General features: G+C 32.0%; 1 protein-coding gene across 1 annotated transcript; it reads left to right on the top strand.

Moving 5' to 3' along the window:
• The first annotated feature begins 1,832 nt into the window (after nt 1-1,832).
• Nucleotides 1,833-3,400, top strand: LOC103576264 (ADP-ribose pyrophosphatase, mitochondrial). The gene is made up of 2 exons (XM_008556416.3): nt 1,833-2,612; nt 2,682-3,400. The coding sequence occupies exons 1-2, from the start codon at nt 2,405-2,407 to the stop codon at nt 3,314-3,316; spliced, it is 843 nt and encodes a 280-aa protein (XP_008554638.1). The 5' UTR covers nt 1,833-2,404; the 3' UTR covers nt 3,317-3,400.
• The last annotated feature ends 19,274 nt before the right edge of the window (nt 3,401-22,674 follow it).

The raw sequence follows: 22,674 nt of genomic DNA, 5'->3' as shown, positions 1-22,674 counted from the left end.
GCCAGAAAAATTTTCTCGTTAAGTTAGCCGAAAATGTTTTACGACAGAACTTGTAGATCAAGGTCGGGCTATCAGGGTAAACTTTCGCTAGAGCTGTGCTACTACCCTAATAGCCACTTTAGCTTGAAACTGACGGTAATTTGATGTTGAAATTGCCTGAAATCTGATGCTTGAATTTGCAGACAATTTCACAGCAAAAGTTGAAAATAAAAATTTACGGTTAATTTTTCTTCAATTTATAGGTAAACTTTTACGAACAAAATCAGGTGGTAATGTTCATTCTTACCATTTCAGAAGGTAAGCAAATTTGTCCATAAAATTGTCGACAATTTGACGGTAAAACAATATTCGACAATTTTTCAAGTCAAATTAACAATACATTGACATAAAATTTGCCTGAAAATTGACAACTTTTTTCTAGTCTACTTTTGAAGTGAATTTCCATTCTAATACTGGTAGTAAATTTGCGTCAAATTCAATAGCAAGTTGCATACAAATTGTCGTAAAAAATGGAAAAGTCCGAAGTTGACAGAAATTTACGAAAAATTCAACAAAACTTTTGTACAGTAAACTTTTGCCCAACAAACTGTGCTATTAGGGTAGGGATAATACATGATCCGATTGTGTCCGAGTGGCCAGGCTCGCTTTTTGTTAACTTTTAGTTGCCCGTTCCAAGTCAACTTTCTGCTATTCCAAAATGATAACAAATTGAATTTTTAAGAAGTTCACTTCTAAAAGTTTTTTTAAAGTTATCAAAAAAATTTTAACAAAACGTAATTTGAAAAATTTTAGCAAATGGTTATCATAAAATGACGTGGTAAATGATGACTAATTGCGGATAAATAAAAGCTACCATTTCAATGCTGACAATTTGTCATCCGAATATGTTAACTGAATGTTGACTTTTTTACGTTACGTAAACAATAACATTGAGTTGTCAGTATTTTGTTAACTATTTTAGGTGAACATTTTGTTATATTTTAATGTTAGATTTATTTTGACAGCTGGCAACTAAAAATGCTGCCATCGCCCTGACGGTTTTAAATCAGCCTGGAAACACCATGGGAGTGGAAACACGGTGGAATCACGGTGGATCCAGGGTGGTTACAGGGTGGGTTTGTGCCATTTTATCACCGTGTATACACGGTGGTTACATGGTATTTCTACGATGGTAACACGGTGTACCCACCCTGATTCCACGGTGTATTCACCGAGATTCCAAAGTGTATCCACGGTGATTACGCGGTGTACGTGGAATCACGGTGAATACACCGTGTAATCACCGTGGAATCACGGTGATAAAATGACAAAAAACCCACCGTGTAACCGCCGTGATTCCATCGTGTTTCCAGGGTGAATCAAAACCGCGAGGGCGTTTATATCATTTTATGTTACCTTTTTTATAACTTTATCTCATTTACGCTGCCATTTTTTTAATGTTGTGACTCGTGTGTTCGACATGTCGATCGTCATACATCAAAGCGCGTTCAAAAAAATGATAAATGCCTTCAAATAACTTTTGACTATTTGTAAATTATATTATAAATCATTAAAAATAAATTTAAATATTAAAATTATATAATGTATATATTTGTATAAGCCGATATTGGTCAATTAAGAGTTAGTAGATAAATGGAACTCTAGTGCATTCCATACTTTAATGTAAAATGAAAAATCGTTTTTGCTTGTTTAATTTATAAAATAAATTAAATCAAAGTAGTAATTTTTCCAGTTTACAATAAAATGTGATAAGTACTTAGTTTTTTTTTTATTTACGTACTCTCAATTCCACTACTTTTTATCCTATCCACAAGCCTTCAAGAATTTAACAATTTGCTAGTATTAAGTCAGCATAAAAATGTTTAATTTGGTAATATAAAGATAGCATTTTGAATCTTGTCAGTCAACATAAAAAAGTTGTCAATTTGTTACCTTTTTGTTAACAAAAAACCAATTGCTATTTGTCAACAAAGCGTTACAAAGTGTTATCAAAAAGTTACCATAATGTTGTCAAATTGTTACCATAAAGTTATCTTTTTGGAATATAAAAAAGTTAACTTTTTGCTGGACATAAGTGCCTTTTTTCATCGCAAAATAAAAGCTAACATTTTTTTTGTTAACTATTCCGATACGAAAAAGTTAATAATTGGCCACTTGGGTGGTAGTGGCATTCTCGACCACAAGGCAGCGTCCGCTTAACTGACACTTTACTGAAAATGATAACAAACTGAAATTTTCAACAATTTCGACTTTACGATAACTATACAGACTCAACAAGGAAAAATAGCCATCATTTTAAAAACAATAACGGTCTAATTCCGTCAATATGATATTGCATAAATATATAGATTGAGTTACATTATTGTTATTATAAATATTTTTATAACGTTTTGAGTTTTAAACTATGCAAAATATGATTCATGTTAAATGTCGACAAGAATTCTATCCATTTACTAAAATTAAAAGATTTTTAATACCTGATGAAAAAGTACCATGGCATGTCAAATTTTTAGACTATAACCCATCTTATTATACTTCTAATAACGAATATAATTTAGCGGATAAAAATATTAATGATTCATCATTTAAGCCCGCATGGAATATGATGGACGGTATGTAATGACATTTGCAATATTTAAATTGAACAAACTTAAAGCTGTTCCATTACTTTATTGTTATAGGAAATATTAACAGAAAAAGCTTTATGAAATCTTATGTTATTGACGATGAAGGATATCCATTAAATCCAGTTGGTCGTACAGGTATTAAAGGTAGAGGCATACTAAGATATTGGGGGCCTAACCATGCTGCAGATCCAATAGTTACACGATGGAAGCGTGATAGATTTGGAAAAATTATGTCCCATGAATTGAGTAGAAAATGTATTTTACAATTCATTGGAATCGAAAGACGAGATACGCGACAATGGGCTATACCTGGAGGTATGGTAGATCGAAACGAAGTTATTTCGACAACTTTGAAAAGAGAATTTATGGAAGAAGCATTGAATACGTTAGAAAAGAATTCAGATGAAATCGAAACTTTCAAAAGGTCAGTTGACCAGTTATTTTTCGGCGGACATAAAATTTATGAAGGATATGTTGATGATCCACGAAACACTGATAATTCTTGGATAGAAACTAGTGCTTGCAATTTTCATGATGAAAATAATACTGTTGTCGGCAATCTTCCATTTGAGGCTGGTGATGATGCAGCAAACGTTAAGTGGATAGACATTGATAAAAACTTAGACTTATATGCTAGTCATATTCAATTTCTTGAATTAGTTTCTCATAAACATAATGCACATTGGTAATAGAAAAAGCAATACATGTATTCAAATTTTTGTACGATTTTATTATTTAATTCAATTAATAATTATATTAACCGTATAATGTTACATATGCTTCAATGTAAGGCATACTTTTTTAATTTCCGAAAACAATTATCCCGAAAAAAAGCTTAATCCTTACGTCGATTTAAAGTTTGCATTGATCTACATAGATCTACGAAGAGCTATGTCGAACTATGGAAATCTATTCATAGTAGCTGTCTTATTCAAGATTTTGAAATCACAGTATGTATAGATATAATATATCACTGTATTCTCCTTGACGCTCAAGATTAGCTCCAGAATTGATCAATATTGCCACCAGGGATGTAGATCTGAGATATTAAATCCATGCAAATCCAGTTTAGACTTACAAATGTCTACATAGATTTCCGAAGATGTTCATAGATTTCCGTAAATCTATAAGTATCTTCGTAAATTTACATTTCTAAGTATTTAAAAATTATATTAAAAACAAAAACAACTAAATCACAGGAATCAAATCACCCGTGTGTTTATACGGGTTAAAGATGCAAAGTACAGTAGACGATTAATTTTTGGAGTTCATGGAATCTCGCCATCTGCTGGGTTCGAATCTGGGTTCTTCGTCCTTCTGATCAGAAATCAAAGCTCCTACTTCTTCGTTAATTCTCACGAATGTAATAAGGCAATGACTTATGTATTTGTTAATCTACAAGGTAGTGATTTATTTGAACAGTTAAAAGACGTGGATCAGCACTATTTTTTTAATTTATTTGGCTTGGCTAAGATTTATACCTTGATGTCCCGCATGTGAATCCTATCCTCTGTGTATCGGTTTGATGCCTGTTTTAGACAAAGATTGGTGAACTTGTAATATACACTCCCAGAAGTGGTTTTGACGCCCTCTAGGGGACGTCAAACTAGCAAGTACCACCCTCTTCGTGGGTTCTGGGACCAGTACTCCAACCGTTAGTGGTGCTCGCATGTCTTGCACCCGTAACATGCGGCAACTCCGTGGTTGCAGGAAGCCAATAGGTTCCTCTGCGTGGGCGAAGCCGTCCCCTTTTGAACGTCTTAATATTCTAAGGGTATTAGCCCGTACACAATACTATCACTAGCATATAGTGATAATCACTCGGTAATAATAACTGAGAGCAAGTCTATTTAACTGCTGTCTTAAACCCGAGTGAGTATAATGTGGAAGAAACCCTTTTTGGGGTAACGAGTGCAGGCTGTAACTCGCCACTAATTTGCAGCATGTCCACCAATAGATGGAATTGGTACCATGGGGGACCCAATCCAAGCCCCACTTCGACCAGAGTCTCTCTATTTCCTGAGATGGGAGGAGTGTTTGGGTCCAAGTGAGGACGGTCTCGTGGTGGTTGTTGGTGAGGCACCCACATGCATTGCATGCCTAATGGGTAAGCTAATGTGAGCTTATGCTCACATTTCGCTTTTATAATATTATGGTAGTGGATAGGCGATTACGCAGCGCGAGTATGCCCAAAAGGGCGTGGTATCGGCCTCCCGTCAAACGGAGGTGGACTAAACCGTCCCGTTACATTAATTAATTGTAATATACACTCATGCCATAAATTAAAGAAACAGAAAAATTTTAGAAATTCTTTAGTGATCTTTGCAAGACTGTAATTTCGTAAAAAATAAGGAACTTTTTTAGCTTAGTGTACCCCAAATAACCCTGTAAATTTTCAAATTGACCTATCGAACCGTATTTTGGGGGTGATCGATTATAATTTTGCTAAACAATTAAAGGAACAAGTTTTGTTCCTTTAATTGTGTGATGATCATCAAAATGAAAAAATAATTTTTTTTTTGTACTTTTCTTTCAATTTTGAAATTTGTGGCTCGTGGGTAGTCAAAACAGATGACGATGCATGTGACCCGGGCCACGACGATTCTCTTACAGGGAACCTGAGATGCAGAGTCAACATTTTGTCAACTCTGTTGGCTTTATTATATTTTTATAACGACTAAATAGTCAGTCTTTGAAGAGAGCTCCTAAACCTCGAACCTCTGCTCTGCTCTCTATATAGTTAATAAACTCCATAATTGATTCTAAATTAATTCAATCTTATTGTGAGGTGCCAATTGGCACCCCAATATTTCCACCTACACTATGACCTATTCATAGCCCTATTAATACCCAGGGGCGAGCACTTACTAGCAGTTCCACCCTGTCCTACAACCCTGAGCGCCCAACAGCAGTTCGGGTTTCTTGCCGATTTTCCATCCATTCACCTGCTGCTATAATAAATAATATGGAGACTAGGTCGCACAAAAAATTTTTAAATCGCGAAAATTGAATAACATTAATAATTAATCGAATAATCGACGACCAGGGCCCACCGGGGGTCTATAGACACTCTAACGAGGCCAAACCTGGATAAAATTAAATAATTAAAAATAATTTTTATTTTTAATTAATTTGGGATAATTTCCCAAAACGTAACAACTGAAAAAATAATTTTAATTAAATGGTTAAATCGCCATCCATATGTAATGATCGTTACACTGTCATTACTTAAGGCCATTCTCCACGGGTGCCCCCCACTTTTTTTCCAAAAAATGTGGCGCCGCCTGGTGGCCAGCAGCCGCACTAAAAAAGTACTAGAGCTGATAAACTTTATAATTAAATTAAAATTATTTAGAATAAGCAGATGCAAAAAATATAAATTTTATAATGAATAAAAAAATTAAGATTATTTTTTAAAATCATTAGTTAGTTTAAGAAAAATTTAAAACCTGAGATTGGAAAATAATATTTTCATTGACCTTGAACTGTCAATATCATATTTATTTTATATGAGTAATTAAAAAATAATTTTAATATTTATCCAAAAAAGGCCAACGTACAAGTAATTTTAAAGACACGTAGAATATTCAAAAAATTATTTACAGTAATTATAAATACCCAGTTGAGCGTAGTTTCTTTAATAAATTTCAGCATTATATTTGCCATTTAGTAACTTTTTATTTTGACAGATGTAAACATCAGGTCTGTACTATTTTGTGGGCGCGTGCATGGCGCTCAAATATAGCAGCGGGAAAAATTAAATTTTTTAAAAATTCATTTCTTTCAGAAATAGTAATAATAAAATTTTATTTTGCACGCCTCGAACGCGAAGCGGAGAGGTTGTGCTTTACAACGGACTTGTCAAGGTCACGCGATTTTTTAGTTATTGGTATCAATTAATTGAATTTCGTATCATTAAAAAAGTATTAAAAGAAGATATGTACCGTAGTTGTTTAATAATTGATTATTAATTTGATGAATCATAATTGATTTTAATATTAAATTTCGTTCGAACCCTTATGTGAAAATTTGAAAATAAAATAAATATTTTAATTTATAAAAGTTCTGATCGTTACGAAATTATTGAAGATCAAAACCTTTCACATAAATTTTTCACTTATCATGACGCAACTTAAAAAAAATTTTGGCATACTTCGTTTTGAGACATTGATAATATTATATACCTGTAAATATAGATTAAATAAAATTAGACAGCACAAATACTCTTATCGAAAAAATTAAAAGAATAACAAAATTTTATAAATTTTTTAGTGATTTTTGGAATGCTTTATTTTTGTAAAATTGGCCGTATCGAAAAATAAAAAAAAAAATTCGAAGCTTCAATTCTGTAGTTTGAAGTTCTTTTACCGATTTTTTTAGCCATGGTTATTGCGTGATAAAAAATAGCTCGAAAAAAAAAAATGCTATTAATTTTTTGGTTTTGGTTTTTGGCTCTACGAGCCCGGAAAAATCTTTTTCTAGAAAACTAATGCACAGTTTGGTTATGAAATTTATTAAGCTACAATTTGCCTTTTTGTTGTCTCTGTATGACTATTTGTTGCTGAGATTTTGATCTTGGAATGAAAAAGGATCTTTTTGACTTTGATTATTGATATCGCAGCAATTAATGGTCGCACAGTAATTGCTCATACAAAGAAAAAGAATCGGCCCATTATTGGGTTGTGAATGGCTGCCAATTTTCAAACATCGGCCGAAGATCGGATAATAACGGTATGCTAAGCATCGCAGTCGCAAGCATTGGCCAATCGTAGCAATCAATCATCGGCCAAAGCTTGGTATCAAACCACTGGCCAACGAATGGCGGTTAATTGTGCGCCGTTTTTATAAGCAAAAAGACGGCTGCCAATGATTCACCATGCACGAACCAGTATAGTCACACTGTGAAAAATTCCCAACAAATTTTACTATGGGTGCATAGTAACACCGGACTATAAGAAAACTGGTACAAAATTTACAAGTGTCCCATAGTAAACGTATGCGCATAGGCCACAATCGTGTAGTCTGCGCATACGTTTACTATGGGACACTTGTAAATTTTGTACCAGTTTTCTTATAGTCCGGTGTTACTATGCACCCACAGTAAAATTTATTAGGAATTTTTGACAGTGTAGCTATTTATTGGCAAATCATTGCAAACCAAACATCAGCCGATCTCTAGAAAAATTTCGAAGCTCGGCGACCTTGTATAGGTGTAAGAGCAGCTATAGAAACTTGAATAAATTATATATGAGCTTAATTTTTGATTATATATATTCATAACGTTATCCATACACAGTAATTCGAATCAACCAACAATAAAATATGGGACAACAATAATAAATACGGGTTTTCCAAAATATTCAAATAGTATAAATACGAAAAAAATTAATTTTTCATTTCAGTTACTATACAAGTCGCTGATGATGTATATTGATGATACAAATATTAATAAGTAAATAATAAAATAGTAATACAAAAAAAAATTATAATAAGACATAACTGTTATAATAATAATATTGTTATTAATAAATTCATATAAATTAGGAGACGGGAGGCAAAATGAGGTATCTCTGAAATTTTTTTTTAATTTTTCAAACATTCCAAAATCACTTTTGTAAATATAATTGAGCATTATTTTGAATTTTTTTTTTTTTATTTTTCACAAGTCGAGTGTCAGTCAAAAAGTGTTAGACTTTTTTTTTATGATAAAAACTATTAAACTTTTTTTTTCTTTTGTATCCAATAATTGTGTAAAATATAATTATTCTTTATGTAAGTTACTCACAAAAAAATTTAATTTCATTAAATTTGTTTAGTATCCAGAAATTTCTTTTTTAACCATTTTTAGAAAGTATCTCATTGTACCCGTAAAAATGAAATTTTTTTTTTAACGGTAGCTGAAATTTTCTTTAGTTGCTTTGAAAATCATTAAAAAAAAAGATTTGGCGTATGTGGGACCTCGAAAACTTACACTCAGTAAATAAATAATAAGAGTTACTATCTAGCTATGGTAAAAATTTCTACCATCAATCAGATAGTAGTAAATATTATCTACATGATTGTATATAAATCATGTAGATTGTAATATTCACCATATATTTATGATAATTGTTACAATCCTGTGTGTTTACTAGAGTTAATTATTATATTATTTTAAATAGTTATATTTATAATCCACATGGTAACAGTTACCATCAGAAATTATAATTGTTACCATCCTGATAGTAACTGTTACCAAATTTATTGCAGAAGTAAATATTATCACCCTGAGAGTAAATATTACCATCCTGATAGTAACTGTTACTACAATTTGCAGAAAATAAAATTATCTACAAAAAAGATTCTATGACATTTTATGGCAAGTCCGATAGTTTCGCCGAAAAAGTAAAAAGATTTCAAAAATTACTCTAACTTGACTTCGAGAAAGTAATTTAAGCTTGAAGACAAGTTCATAGTAAATTTTAAGGTCTTGTTACTTTTCCAGCGAAACTAGCTGACTTATCACAAAAAGTCATAGCCCTTTTTTAATCAGTAAATTTATTCCTGACAATGTATGACGAATAACATTTTTCAAAACTCCGCATTGTTTTCTAGTTATTTTTATTTCAGTGTCAAGCCCTTAGAATCGAACAGAAAATTATTTTTTCAAGAGTTATAACTTATGAGCAGATCGATAGGTCGAACAGATTTATATACATTTTTTATAGAAATTCGACGTGCTATAAAAAAAAGGCCCTTTGTAACGGGGTAAATTCGTATTTACCGCGTTCAATTAAGTTCAAAATAAAATCTATTATGTGTACTGTCGGTCATGTGACATTACCACCCAGGGTATTCCGGGTAGGTAGCGACTAGTCGTTCGGAAGTGGAAATTTCAATTGCTCGACCGTCAACCCCACTTAGAATTAAGTAGGAGAAGAAAGACAACCAAAGTCAAGAAGTGAGGGAGCAATTATAACGGGGACCGAAACGAGAATCGGGCATTAGTGACCGGAACGACCAGACCGAACGGACCTAGTCTAGTCGAGAGTAAAGTTTAACAGCCGAGGAGACGCTACGATAAGACTCCATTATAGACGCCGACATTTAGACGCTGCGAATAAAGTATCAGGTCGAAGAAGAGTACGGGAGTCGGAAAAGACTAGAAAACTACCGGACGAGACTAGAACGAGACCAGGACGAGACAGGGAAGATTTTAAACGAACACCTCGAGGACGAAGAGTTGGAGTAAATTCTGTAAAGGTAATTTTATTAATTTATTCCAGGCAGGAAGCCGGAAAAATTAAATAAATACTTAGTCATATGTCGTATATCGTCGCGTCTCAATAAATCATTCGTAAAGTCAAAATTAAAATAAATTAATCCGGAATTAACAATCAAATAATTAATTAATTAACTCCAGGCAGGTAGCCGGAGCGATTACATAGTCAATTATTTCCAGGCAGGTAGTTGGAATTATTCTAGAAGTTTCCAGGGGACAGAGTGAGTGAAATAGATAAGGATTTTAATGAAAACTTTAGTAATTAAGTATCGCGAAGGTTAAGCGATTTTTAACAATTGTGCGTGTGAGTGTGTGGAAACGCCAAAGGTAGTTGGCTAATTTTAGTGGAAAATTTAGTAATTAAGTATCGTGAAGGTTAAGCGATTTTCAACAATTGTGTGTGTGAGTGTGTGGAAGTGCCAAAGGGAGTTGGCCAATTTTAATAAAGAAATTATTGCGGGTCAATTAGAAATTAGATTAAGTGAAATATTGCGGGTTAATAAAAATAAGGTTTTAATAAAGGCATAAAGTTATAAGGTTTAAATAAATAAAAGGTTAATTAAGGTTTAAGGTTTATAAGGTATAATATTAAAAGGTTTATAAAAGGTTAATTAAGGTTTATAAGGTATAAAGTTATAAGGTTTATAAAAGGTATAATATATAAGGTTATAAAAGGTTATAAGTGAATAAGTTTATAAAGGTCAAACAAAGGTTAAAAAGGTTATTGGAAAATAAAAAGGTTTAAAGTGTCAATCAGAGAAGTAAATTATTTATAAGTTATCCTTCCTCATCATCCTCTTACAATTAAATAAATTACACCGACCCTGACGATCTAAGATCCGGTTCTGGGAGGCCGTTATCACTTCCAGTGGCGCCCTTAAAAAGGTAATTTAAGGACGACCAGAGTAACAGCATAGCCCTGTTATACCTTATCATTCTTTGATAAATCGACCAGTTCTTAAGTATTATCAAGTTAAAGTTTGAAGTACGAAGAATTGAAATATTTTTGACTATTTTGGCGAAACTATGAGACTTGTCACAAAATTCCGTATGCCTTTTTTTTAGGCTATTTCATCTCCTATAAACTATCTTGTGAAAATTTTTCAAAACTCCGATGTTTTTCAGTTATTTTCTTATCTATGATTACGAAATCATTGTAAAAAAATCATGTACTTATTCAAGAGACAATCACAAATGTAAATTATTTACTTTCGCCAAATAATATTTGTTGAATAACGGAAATATCTTTATACAAGTTCAGTCAAATAAGTCTCAACGAAAATGAATAAGATCAATATTTGATCGTTTCTTAAATATAAGTACATACATTTTTTTCAAGAATTTCACAATCATAGATTAAAGAGTTTAAGTAAAAAAAAAATCTACAATTTTGATTTTTACATTGTATATATAAATGTTGATATGATAATGTTATACGCATACATAATTATAAATAAATATATGTACCTCATATATAATCATACGTTATCGTATATATATATATATATATATATATATATATATATATAAGTTAGGCGAATTCATTCTCTCCAGGGTTACTAATTCTGAAAGAAATGAATTTTTAAAAAATTTAATTTTTCCCGCTACTATATTGGAGCGCCCTGCGCGCGCCCACAAAATAGTACAGACCTGATGTTTACATCTGTCAAAATAAAAAGTTACTAAATGGCAAATATAATGCTGAAATTTATTAAAGAAACTACACTCAACTGGATATTTATAATTACTGTAAGTATTTTTTTGAATATTCTACGTGTCTTTAAAATTACTTGTACGTTGGCCTTTTTTGGATAAATATTAAAATTATTTTTTAATTACTCATATAAAATAAATATGATATTGACAGTTCAAGGTCAATGAAAATATTATTTTCCAATCTCAGGTTTTAAATTTTTCTTAAACTAACTAATGATTTTAAAAAATAATCTTAATTTTTTTATTCATTATAAAATTTATATTTTTTGCATCTGCTTATTTCAAATAATTTTAATTTAATTATAAAGTTTATCAGCTCTAGTCGTTTTTTAGTGCGGATGCCGGCCACCAGGCAGCGCCACATTTTTTTGGAAAAAAAGTGGGGGCACCCTTGGAGAATGGCCTTAAATTTCTGCGTTTCCAAAATTTGTAAAGAGCTACCTTTTAGCTTAGAATTTTTATTGCGGGAAACGAGAAATTGGTTTTCCCATAGCCCGCTCCGCTAATCGACCTACAAAGAAATAATCCACACAATAACTAAATTAATTGAAAAATGACTAGTCATTTGTAAAAATAAGTTTAAAAATGTCATAGCTGTGATTAGTGCCATCATAGTATATTGTGTGAGAAAGGGTGAAACAAGACGATTTCAGACTAGAGTGAACTTGGCTGCCCGAGCCGTAGGCGTGTCAGACACCATATTTTTCATGATTATTTGCATCGAAATTTCGAGATTCAGTCTCAACAATTAGTAAGAAACGAGTTAATTTTAAGCCGATGACCCTTGCAGTATTAAAAACTTTCTGGATACATTCTGAAAGTATTCTGGTAACACGATGCAACCATACGGACTCCAAAGTATTTTCAGAACCGTTTTGTGTCCTTTTTTGAGAGTAAACCCAGAGTATTTCCAGAGCGGATACGGAGTAAATCCAAAGTGTTTCCAGAAAGTATCCAGAGTGGATACATACTAGCACCGTTATGCATCCACATTGAATACAAACTCATACCAGAGTGTTTCCAGAGTGTGATCAGAGTGAATACATACTCAAACCCGAGGGTATTTAAAGTAAATAAATACTGAAAAAAAAAGACTTGTGGCACTCGGGGATTGCCGCAGTAAAGCTATTGTATAGCATTTTTTATCAACTTAGGCAATTATAATTATTCATTTATTTTTTATTTATGCAGTATTTTTTTTTCTTTGATATTAATTCAAGTTACACTTTTTGAGCGTGATGACCGATAAGAAAACAAATTTTTTCCTTTTATTGAATAAATGAGAAGTTAATATCGTTTAAAATATTTTTATTATATATCTTACAATACATGTAGGTTATTCAGGAATTTTTATCATTGAAACTATAGGTTTATGGTAACTAAAATAAGAAACATAAGATTGAGACTTGATATCCGGTAAATATCTGGAAAATACCGCGTCAATTGTGGTCCCATATTTTGTTGTGGATTTTTGTGGATCATTATTCATTTTTAAATTCAATTTTTCCGAAAGAAAAGTTGTCAACCGCTCTGATTTATTATCAGCGAAGTTGATCTATTGATATTTCAACTATCAATGTTTTTAGTATTGATGTTTTCTATCGATATTTTTTGGAGACGATATATCGATACTCGATAATAAAAAACTAAAACTATCGATGTTTTTTTTTCAAAATCGCCCATCCCTAGAGTGTGGCATTATAAAGATATGATAGACACCTATACAACTATATCGCGTGCCAAAAGGTAAAAGGGCGCATTGCTACAGGGTAGTAGGGAATTATGCTAAAAGGGCGCATGAAAAAATTTTTTTTGCCATTAGCTTTGAAATTTTACGAAACGCCAAGATCTGCAAAAAAAAAAATTTAGCATCTTTGAGTTGAAAGAGCGTACCTCAAGACATACGCCCTTTTAGCTTTTGAAAAGTAGTGTCTGAAGCTAAAAGGGCGCATAAAAAAAAATTCAAGTTTTAATTCAAAATACTGACAAATAGTTTCACAAAACAAGTTAGATGAAAAAACAGTCTCTGTAAAGTGAGCGAATAAATCAGTTGGATCTGGTTTAGGCGAGGTGAATTAACCAATTAAAAAATACACAGAATTTATCAATAAATAAATTATAGATTTATTTACACTTTTAAATTATCAGAACTTATACACAAGAGCGAATGCGACTAGAAAATAATACGCGATAGCGAATGCAAACTCAAAGATATAATTCACGTATAAAATGACACGTGGTCAGTAGCGGTTAACTCAACGAAAATTAATTTACAATTAATTACTAGCAAAAGAACAATTTATATATTCTCAATAAATAGCAGCCTTGATATACTGACTAAATATTGAGGATAATTCAGCGTAGCGGTTTAGTTTAATATCGCCAAAGGTATTAATTACTGAAGCGGTTTCAAGCACGAGGTTGCAAGTAGCAAAGCACGTTGTAGAATAATAATGAGATGGTAGCGTCGTTGAGTCGTCGAGGAGCATGGTGTCGACGTGGCAGCCTTGCTGCATATAATTTTCCCATTGGCTTAAAAGCGCGCTAACAGGAAGTAATTGATAGCGAAGCCTCTCATTGGCTGCCCAATATATAACGAATTATGTGATTGGCCGGCTTGTAGTGGGTTCTCAAGGCGTCTTGACACGGTCCTGAGTTAAAAATTGTATGTGCCGGGCCCAAATAGCGAGTGACCCGGCACTATTCTGACCTTCAGTCGGTAGCGAGCTCGGCAACTCCCGAACCGAGCGGAAATGCACGAAGCTTGATTCAAACTAATCAAGCTCGTGACTGAACAGTCTCCTACACTTTTTTTTTTCAAAATTTATTAAAGATAAAATTATTAAAAAAAAAAGAAAATATCAAATTTTCAATTAAATAAAAAATTTTCATTTTATTCATTTTCATTAGCCAACCTACGGATTTGAAAAGATTTGAGTTGGTAACACTGCATATGGGGCATTCCGTGCCAACTCGGACGGTTTTAAGAAGTTTAATTTTTAATTTCCGTTATTTTCTGATATTTTTTAGTATTCATCAAAAAAACATCCTCCTAAATTTGATATTTTTTTGATCATTGGTTCGAAAGATGAAATTTTCAAAAGAACCGCTCTTTTCATGGTTTTTTGCTCATAACTTTTTGAAAAATATTTAAATATAAATATTTAAATTTAAATAAAAAAACTCAAAGAATGCAAAAGTTTCGTTATTCTATTTACTTTTAGAAAAAAAATACAAATAATTTTTTAGAAAAATAATTCCGCGTTATTTTCGAGTTTTTGATTTGATTTTCCTAAATATTTGTGTCAACAAACTACTATATATTCCATATTGTTTCAGGTGGTTCCGGTCGTGGGACCTCCGTGGTTACTATTTTTTTTTCGATTATTGAAAATTTAAAAAATGTTTTTTCCGCTATGAATTATTGTCCGTACCGATTTTTGATACTGTACACTTGTTTATCTTACACATTAGAAGTTCATTTCGATACTGTTTAATTCTTAGTAGGGATTTAAAAGCAGTAAGCAAAAGTTAATGCTATTTATGAGCAGTTATAATAAATCTTTTGATTTATTGAGAAGCAACTATTTCGAATCAAATGAAACATTAGATTTGCTATATAATTCAGCTAAGATCATTACAGGAGCTCAAAAATATCATATAATTATTCGAAAAAGCGACGAAACTGTATTACAAACGTTTTTAATTATTTCCGTGTTCTTTTAAAAATTTTACATTAATGATCGTTTTATGAACTAGAGTACTCCTTAGTTAATATAGCTCCGTCGCTTTATCGAATAATTATATGATATTTCAGAGCTCCTGTAATGGTCTTGGCTGAATTGAATAGCAAATCTAATGTTTCTTTTGCTTCGAAATAGTTGCTTCTCAATAAATTAAAACATTTATTATAACTGCTCATAAATAGCATTAACTTTTGCTTACTGCTTTTAAATCCCTACTAAGAATAAAAAAGTATCGAAATCAATTTTTAATATGTAAGAAAAACAAGTTCACAGTGTCAAAAAACGGTACCGACAATAATTTATAGCGAAAAAAAAATTTTGTTAATTTTCAATAATCGAAAAAAAATAGTAGCCACGGAATTCCCACGACCAAAACCACCTAAAAAGTTGTGGAATAGATAGTAATTTGTTGACACAAATTTTCAGGAAAATCAAAATACGTATGATTTTCAGAAAACGACTTTAAAGTTTTAAAACTCAAAAATAATGCAGAAAAATTTTTTTAAAGAATTATTTGTATTTTTTTTCTAAAAGTACATGGAATAACGAAACTTTTTTATTCTTTGAGTTTTTTTATTTGAAATATTTTTCAAAAAGTTATAAGCAAAAAACCATAAAAAGAGCGGTTTTTCTGAAAATTTCAGATCTTCTGAACCAATGATAAAAAAAAATCTCAAAATTTAGGAGGATGAGTTTTTTGATGAGTACTAAAAAATATCAAAAAATAACGGAAATTAAAAATTAAAATTCTTAAAACCGTCCGATTTGGCGTGGAATGCCCCATATGTTCTTTAAATAATTATTAAATTAATAATTTATGAAAAAAACAAAAAGAAAGTCTGTTAAATAACACGTAATCAGAAAAAAAGAAAAGAAAACTTAACTGGAGTAATAACTGTTGTGTGTGGCTTTGCACGTTAACATCTAGAAGAGTGGCTGGAGTCAGTCGTCGATCTAAATCGTGAAGCAGTGGTTTCACTTCTGGATTCGATAAGATGACACCATGATAAGTCTTGAAGTAGAATGGCAAGCCTCAGACGAAAGAATTCCTAAGGACCAGACAGTTTTGAAGGTAATGAAGAAGAGTTCTGAGGTTGGGTTTCTCAGAGACTTCTAGCATTCTCCCCAGAATTTCATAGTCAGAACAGCTTGCGTTATCATTCTTCCAGCCCTGATTAAAAATATTCATTGAAAAGTATTGAAAAAGATAAGGATTCAATCTTTTTGAATACTTTCTATACCCCAAGGTTTTCATCTGGACATAAATTTAATACTTTTCAATCATATTGAATCCAAAAATAATGTAAGAATTTCTAAACTTCCGAGGAATTGAAAAAGATTCAAAAGAATTGACATTTTTGAATCTTTTTGAATCCTTCTCAATACTAAAATAGTTCGATATTTCGGATCGAGTGTAGCATTGAAAAGAATTAAAATGAATTGAAATTTTTGAATCTTTCTGAATCCTTCGCAATACCTAAATAGTTCGATATTTCAGATCAAGTGTAGGATTGAAAAAAATTAAAATGAATTGACAATTTTGAATCTTTCTGAATCCTTCTCAGTACCAAAATAATTCCATATTGGAAGGTATTGAAATGATGAAAGATTAAATTCCTTTCAATACTTTTGAATTCCATTTTAAGAACTATAAAGTATTCAAATGATCAAAATTTCAATTCCATTTAATACTTTCCAAAACCTCCGTATGGATTGTAAAGAATTGAAATAATTTTTAATCCTTTTCAACGATTGTTTTTAATCAGAGAGTAGACGCTTCTTAAATTTGCGTAGAATGCGCACTGGACCAGAAAACGAAGAATCGTTTCGTTGTGCCCGGACCCGCAGAACGCACAGGGCTTGAGCGGTACGAGGTAAATTGTTTCATTGGCAATGGAGATAAAGCAGGAATAGTTGGAAGCCAATCTTAATTGAACTATTGGCTTAATCAGATGTTGAGGGAGTCTGCTGGACAGCTCTGGCATGATTTCAAATAGAGGAGTAGGTAAAATTACTTGACAGCCCTGCTTAAAAGATCCGATAGATTCTTATAGCTGTATGTATAAGGCCCTATACTTAACTATAGCACTTCTCATAGAACTCATTCATTCTTATAAAATTTCTATAGGAATGTATGAGGATCTATTGGATTCTATGAGATTTTCTAAACAGGGAGGCTTGAGAGCGAAAATAGCGATCTCGATCGACAAGAGCAAGGTGTCGACGATACTTGCCTAGGATTGTTTCTTTACTGTCAGCCCAGAGATCAGGGTCTGTGCTGTCCAGAAGATGTTCCTTACCAATGATTTTGAGAGTATCGTAAAGTAGCTGAGACCAGCAGAGCATTTTAGGTTTGATAGTTGATTTTTGTCGCTTAAGTAGCTGAAGAAGCCAAATTTTAGGAAGGCGGTGGTCTTCGAGCTTCAACATTTTAATAATCCAGTTGATGGAAGCTTGTAGCACAGTGCTCAACGTTCAGCTCGATTCTGATAGCGTAGCCTGGTGTGCACTTGGGGAGCGACAGCAATTTTTTAAAGAAGTCAAGATGAGCAGATTCCAGTATCTCAGTATAATCAGCTCCGATGCACTACAAATGAGCTTGATAGAGTAGTGCGCTTCGTACTAGACCATTGTATAGTTTGATTTTCCCGCTCCAGGAGTCGGCTTTTAGTTTGGCCAGTGTGGCCAGCGCAGCACTCGTAGCAACTTTACTACGATTGATGGCTTGATTAACTGTGCTAAGACCTACTACACTAGGAGTGAAAAGTACACCCAAGTATGCGTATGATTTTACCTTTGCAATGGTTTTGCCATTGAACTTGAACACGGGGCATTTTTCCGACATTTCCCACTTGCACTGACTCTCAAAACTTTGGTTTTAGTAGTGTTAACTACCAGATCATTTAAGTTACAATATTCTTCTAGTACTTTCAGGCCTTTTTGCATGTGTCCTGCATTGCGTACAAGCATTGCAATATCATCGGCGTACAGTAAAAAAAGCACTGATTTGGAGCTGCACAAGTTAATGCATTCTAGGTCCTGTTCTTCGAAGAAAGCGACGAGATCTGCCAAATATTAAATAAATAAAAGTGGGATCAGCACTTCACCTTGCAGTACGCCCTGCATGACTTCAATTACTCTCGACAGGAGTCCATCCACCCTGACTTTCATTTGAGCTCCACCATATAGTGCTTTAAGTATGTTGATAATCTTCGAGCTGAGGCCCTGCCTGGACAGCTTGCACCAAAGTTTGTGATGAGGCACTGAGTCAAACGCCCTCTTGAAATCGACAAATAATATATATGCTGAGGCTTTGCCCAGTCAAAGCTGTAATTGCAGTAAAGAGAGTAGCGTGAAGATGTTGTCGGTGCAGCCTTTCCCTGGTTGGAAGCCAGATTGCTCCTTGGGGATGAGTTTGGAGTCTTCGGTCCACCTTTGGATTCTGCTACATACTATTTGTGTAAAGATCTTTGTGATGCAATTGACGAGTGCGATGCTGCGGTAATTTTCAGGAGCACTAGGATCGCCTTTCTTGAAGAGCATGGTGGTGATGATGCAGGACCAGTCAAGTGATATGCGTTCTGAGGACAAAATTTTGTTAAAGAAAGCAAGTATAAATAGAAGCCAGTTATCTGGGAGGTAAATTACCAAACCAGTAATTTCCATAACCAACATATGAGAAATTACTAAACGAGTTGTAAAATATATGCTTATCTGTTTATTAATTTTTCATATAAATCATAAGCGTTTCAAGATTACTATCCAAATTTAGTAATTATTCTCATATTTTTTAGTAAAATTTACTTTATTTTTTTCTCCGTGTATAGATCCTTACGTGCATAGTATAAGAATCTATCGGATTTTTTAAGCAGGGTTTCCATTTAAAATAATCAGAAAGCCTGTACGATGATTTGGCGTGGAGTTATCACCGTTTAAAGCAAAAGAGTCTTTTTTGATGTTGGCAATTAATAATTACAGGAATAATCATACAGAGAATGAAAATATGGTTTTAAAAATTGCATAACATTCTCTATAAGACAAAGTTAGTGGTTTCTTTATAAAAACAATTTTTTAAAACTGATTTGTTGAAATTATAATATACCTTAAAATTTTTTGTTATAATAAAAAATCAGAAGCGTTTCGCACTGCACGAAAAAAAAATATTAGTAAATATTACTGAGTATAACGTAAGAAATTAATAACAGATGCATTTTTTTGACAAGTGTCTTGTAGTTTTTTAAGGTTTAAGTAGTAATTTTAAAGAGTCAATCAGTATATTTCAACGATTGACTGTTAATTATAGCAGTTTAAACATTAAAATCGTAAATTTACTGATTGAAACGACATTAGTTATTGAACATAACATTAATAATTAGAAGTTGAACTACAGTTATTGTCAATCATTTTTTTCCGTGTGTAATATTGAACGTCATTGAAGCAAGGACAGTATTTATTGTCATTCTATGGATGGTGAATACTTAATCTTACAATATTACTCATACACTGTAAAAAAAGCGGTGTTTAAAATGAGCTCAATTTAACACCGCGCGGTGTTAAAGTGAAAGAACACCGGTGCAGGCGATGTTAAAATACCAGTGTTAAATCGTTGTGGAAACAAAAATTTCACGTATAACAATAAAAAAAAAATGTTTTGCATATAAAGAAATATAAAAATTTAATGAACTTGTTACAAAATTCGACAGTTCTACACTAATCATTTCAATCACCAATGATTTAATTAATTAATAACAATAATGTTTAACTGTAGTGATCAAGTAAGTAAAAATATTCATAAAATAAAATATTTTCTACATCGAGAAATATCTTAACACTAACGCTTCCAGTGTTGAAATTTACCACTGAAAGTTTAACACCTACATCGCCTGCACTGAAAAAAATAATCGCTAGCGATTAAAAATCGTTTACTGCAAGCGATTTTTTTGTTAGCTAGTAAAAAAATAGAATTTTTTTTTCTGGCGGGCAAAATGGGGTACCCTTTAAAAAAGTTGAAAAAAAAAAAAATTTTGAATGTGGATCAAATTTCATTAAATTAAATTTTTTTTATGTAAAATACATACAGAAAAATTACATTTCACATCATTGGTGAACACGAAGGGAGAAAAAATTTTTTTTTGTGGGGCAGAGAGGCCCCCCTTCAAAAAATGATAATTTTTATTTTATTTTATTTTTTTTTAATTGAATTGTTATCAATTCAAAATTAAAATATTATTTTCGAAGATTTTTAGTGGCCAAATTTGCCCCAACTACAGGAAATCAGGCGGAAAATGAATTAAAATATTAATTTTTTTTTAATTTGACGATAAAAATATGAAAGAATCATTTTTCAGAACTTTCGGCTGGTCCATTTTGCCACAGGTGTAATGGGTAGGGCTAAAAAATACGGAAATATATTGAATTTTTTTGAATTTGACGATAAAAATTTGATATAATCATTTTTTCGATTTTTGGGCCGGTCCATTTTGTCCTAGGTGTTATGCGTAGGGCTGAAAATTCTCAAAAATATCAGATATACAATAATTAGACGAAAAAAAAAAAATTTTTTTTTTTTTTACCAAATTTTGGGGGTACCTCGTTTTGCCTACCCTATCCCCTTCCCCCCCCCCTTTCCCTATGTATCCGTTTTAATAATATGAGTCTTGAGCTTTTAACGGTGTGGAAGATAACAATCACGGCGGGTTAAAAGTACACCGTGCTAGCTACTAGCGAAAAAATTGTTTTCAGCTAGCGATTTTTTTTTTCAGTGTGGACTTACCCCGTTTGTTTTTACAGTGTACATTATTTTTTTATGCTGATTGGCTTGTCAGGATAGTAAAATAAATTTAAAAAATCGATGGATTATTAATTTTTGGTACGCGTGCGAATTTTTAATTTTCAAAACGAGAAACTAAAAAGTAGAAACATAGTATTTTTTAGATTTTTAATTAATGACTCGTGAAATTTCCATAAAGAATAAAAAACTGACGATAGAAATTTATCGGTCAATCTAGCTACGGATCTTGTTTTTTATTTTTTATGGCCGAAAAACGTTGGAACACCTCTTCTACACAATTACTGCAATGTTGACCAACCAATTATTATTATAACCCGCTTGGCATGAACGTTAGAAAGTCATACCTTGTTGATATCATAAAATTATCCAAAAAATTATGGTATCTTTCTGATATCAAAAAGATATCTTTCTGACATTCATGTCCAGCGGGAAGTGTCTTGATTGTCAACTTGTTAGGAATATATTTAATTGGGATTACTTGATTCTTATACTTACAATTAACAGTGCTGCGAAAATCTATCAAATTTTCAGCAAACTCGAGAAATTCCGTGCGAGTGATTTGATTCAAGTTCCATTGCTCATTTAAATCTAAAATTACTTTGCTTTTCATCCGACTTTCAATCTGACCAGTCTGACGCTTTTTTAAACTAATAATTGTCAAATAATCATCGACCACGTCACATTGTTTTTCTCTTAATTTAGCTGAAAGGTCAGTGTAAATTTAGTTTTACAAAAATTAACGTTCTTATGACACTGAAATCATTGCCCACAAAAATTAACAAACAAATCAATTCGCATCGATTTTGTAATATTTGAAGTCATAAAAAAAGATATTGTGAATGTTCGAACTCTTAATTTTGATATTAAATGGTGCTGCATCTCAAATTTTAACTTTCAAAAATTTCTCTTACAAAATAATTTCCGAAATTATAAATTTCCGAAAATAAGTTTTGTAATTTTAATTTACTATTAATTTACCGTTAATTTTAACACTTTTACATCAATATGAATTCTATTTTTCATTTTTACGACCTTATAAAATGTTATTCGATTTCATATTGGTGTTGAGATGATTTTATAAGTTTTATCAAACTTTTTTTTTAGTTGCACAACTATTATTGATAGCTCAGAATTAAGAAAAACAGTTGAATTTTGATAGATTATTTTTTTTTTTATCAAATAGAAATGGAGTGGTAAGCGACAAAAAAAAATTTCAGAAACAAATAGTCACTATGCCAATAAACTCGCGATTAAAATTAGTTAAATTAATACAAGTTTAAAATAAATAACTAAAAACGTTGAAAAGTATACATATATACTAGGGTGGCCAAAAAAAACCGACTATTTTTTTTCCGAGTCTCTTATAAAAATGATTGAAATTCGGATGTTTTACTTCGAAATTTTTTTTTTCTCGTGGCAGCAATAGTTTATATTTATAAAATCATGTCTATGCTGAAAATTTCAGCTCAATATTTAAATATTTAAACGGCGCTCAAGAATTTTGAATATTAACTGATAATATGTAACTATTAC

The sequence above is a fragment of the Microplitis demolitor genome, chromosome 9 (genome assembly GCF_026212275.2).
Source record: "Microplitis demolitor isolate Queensland-Clemson2020A chromosome 9, iyMicDemo2.1a, whole genome shotgun sequence".
Taxonomy (NCBI): domain Eukaryota; kingdom Metazoa; phylum Arthropoda; class Insecta; order Hymenoptera; family Braconidae; genus Microplitis; species Microplitis demolitor.
This window is presented reverse-complemented; position numbering and strand designations above follow the sequence as displayed.

Coding starts and splice junctions, on each gene's coding strand:
- LOC103576264 (XM_008556416.3), top strand. CDS start 2,405: ATGCAAAATATGATTCATGTTAAATGTCGACAAGAATTCTATCCATTT. Junction 2,613..2,681: donor CGCATGGAATATGATGGACG/GTATGTAATGAC, acceptor TTATTGTTATAG/GAAATATTAACAGAAAAAGC.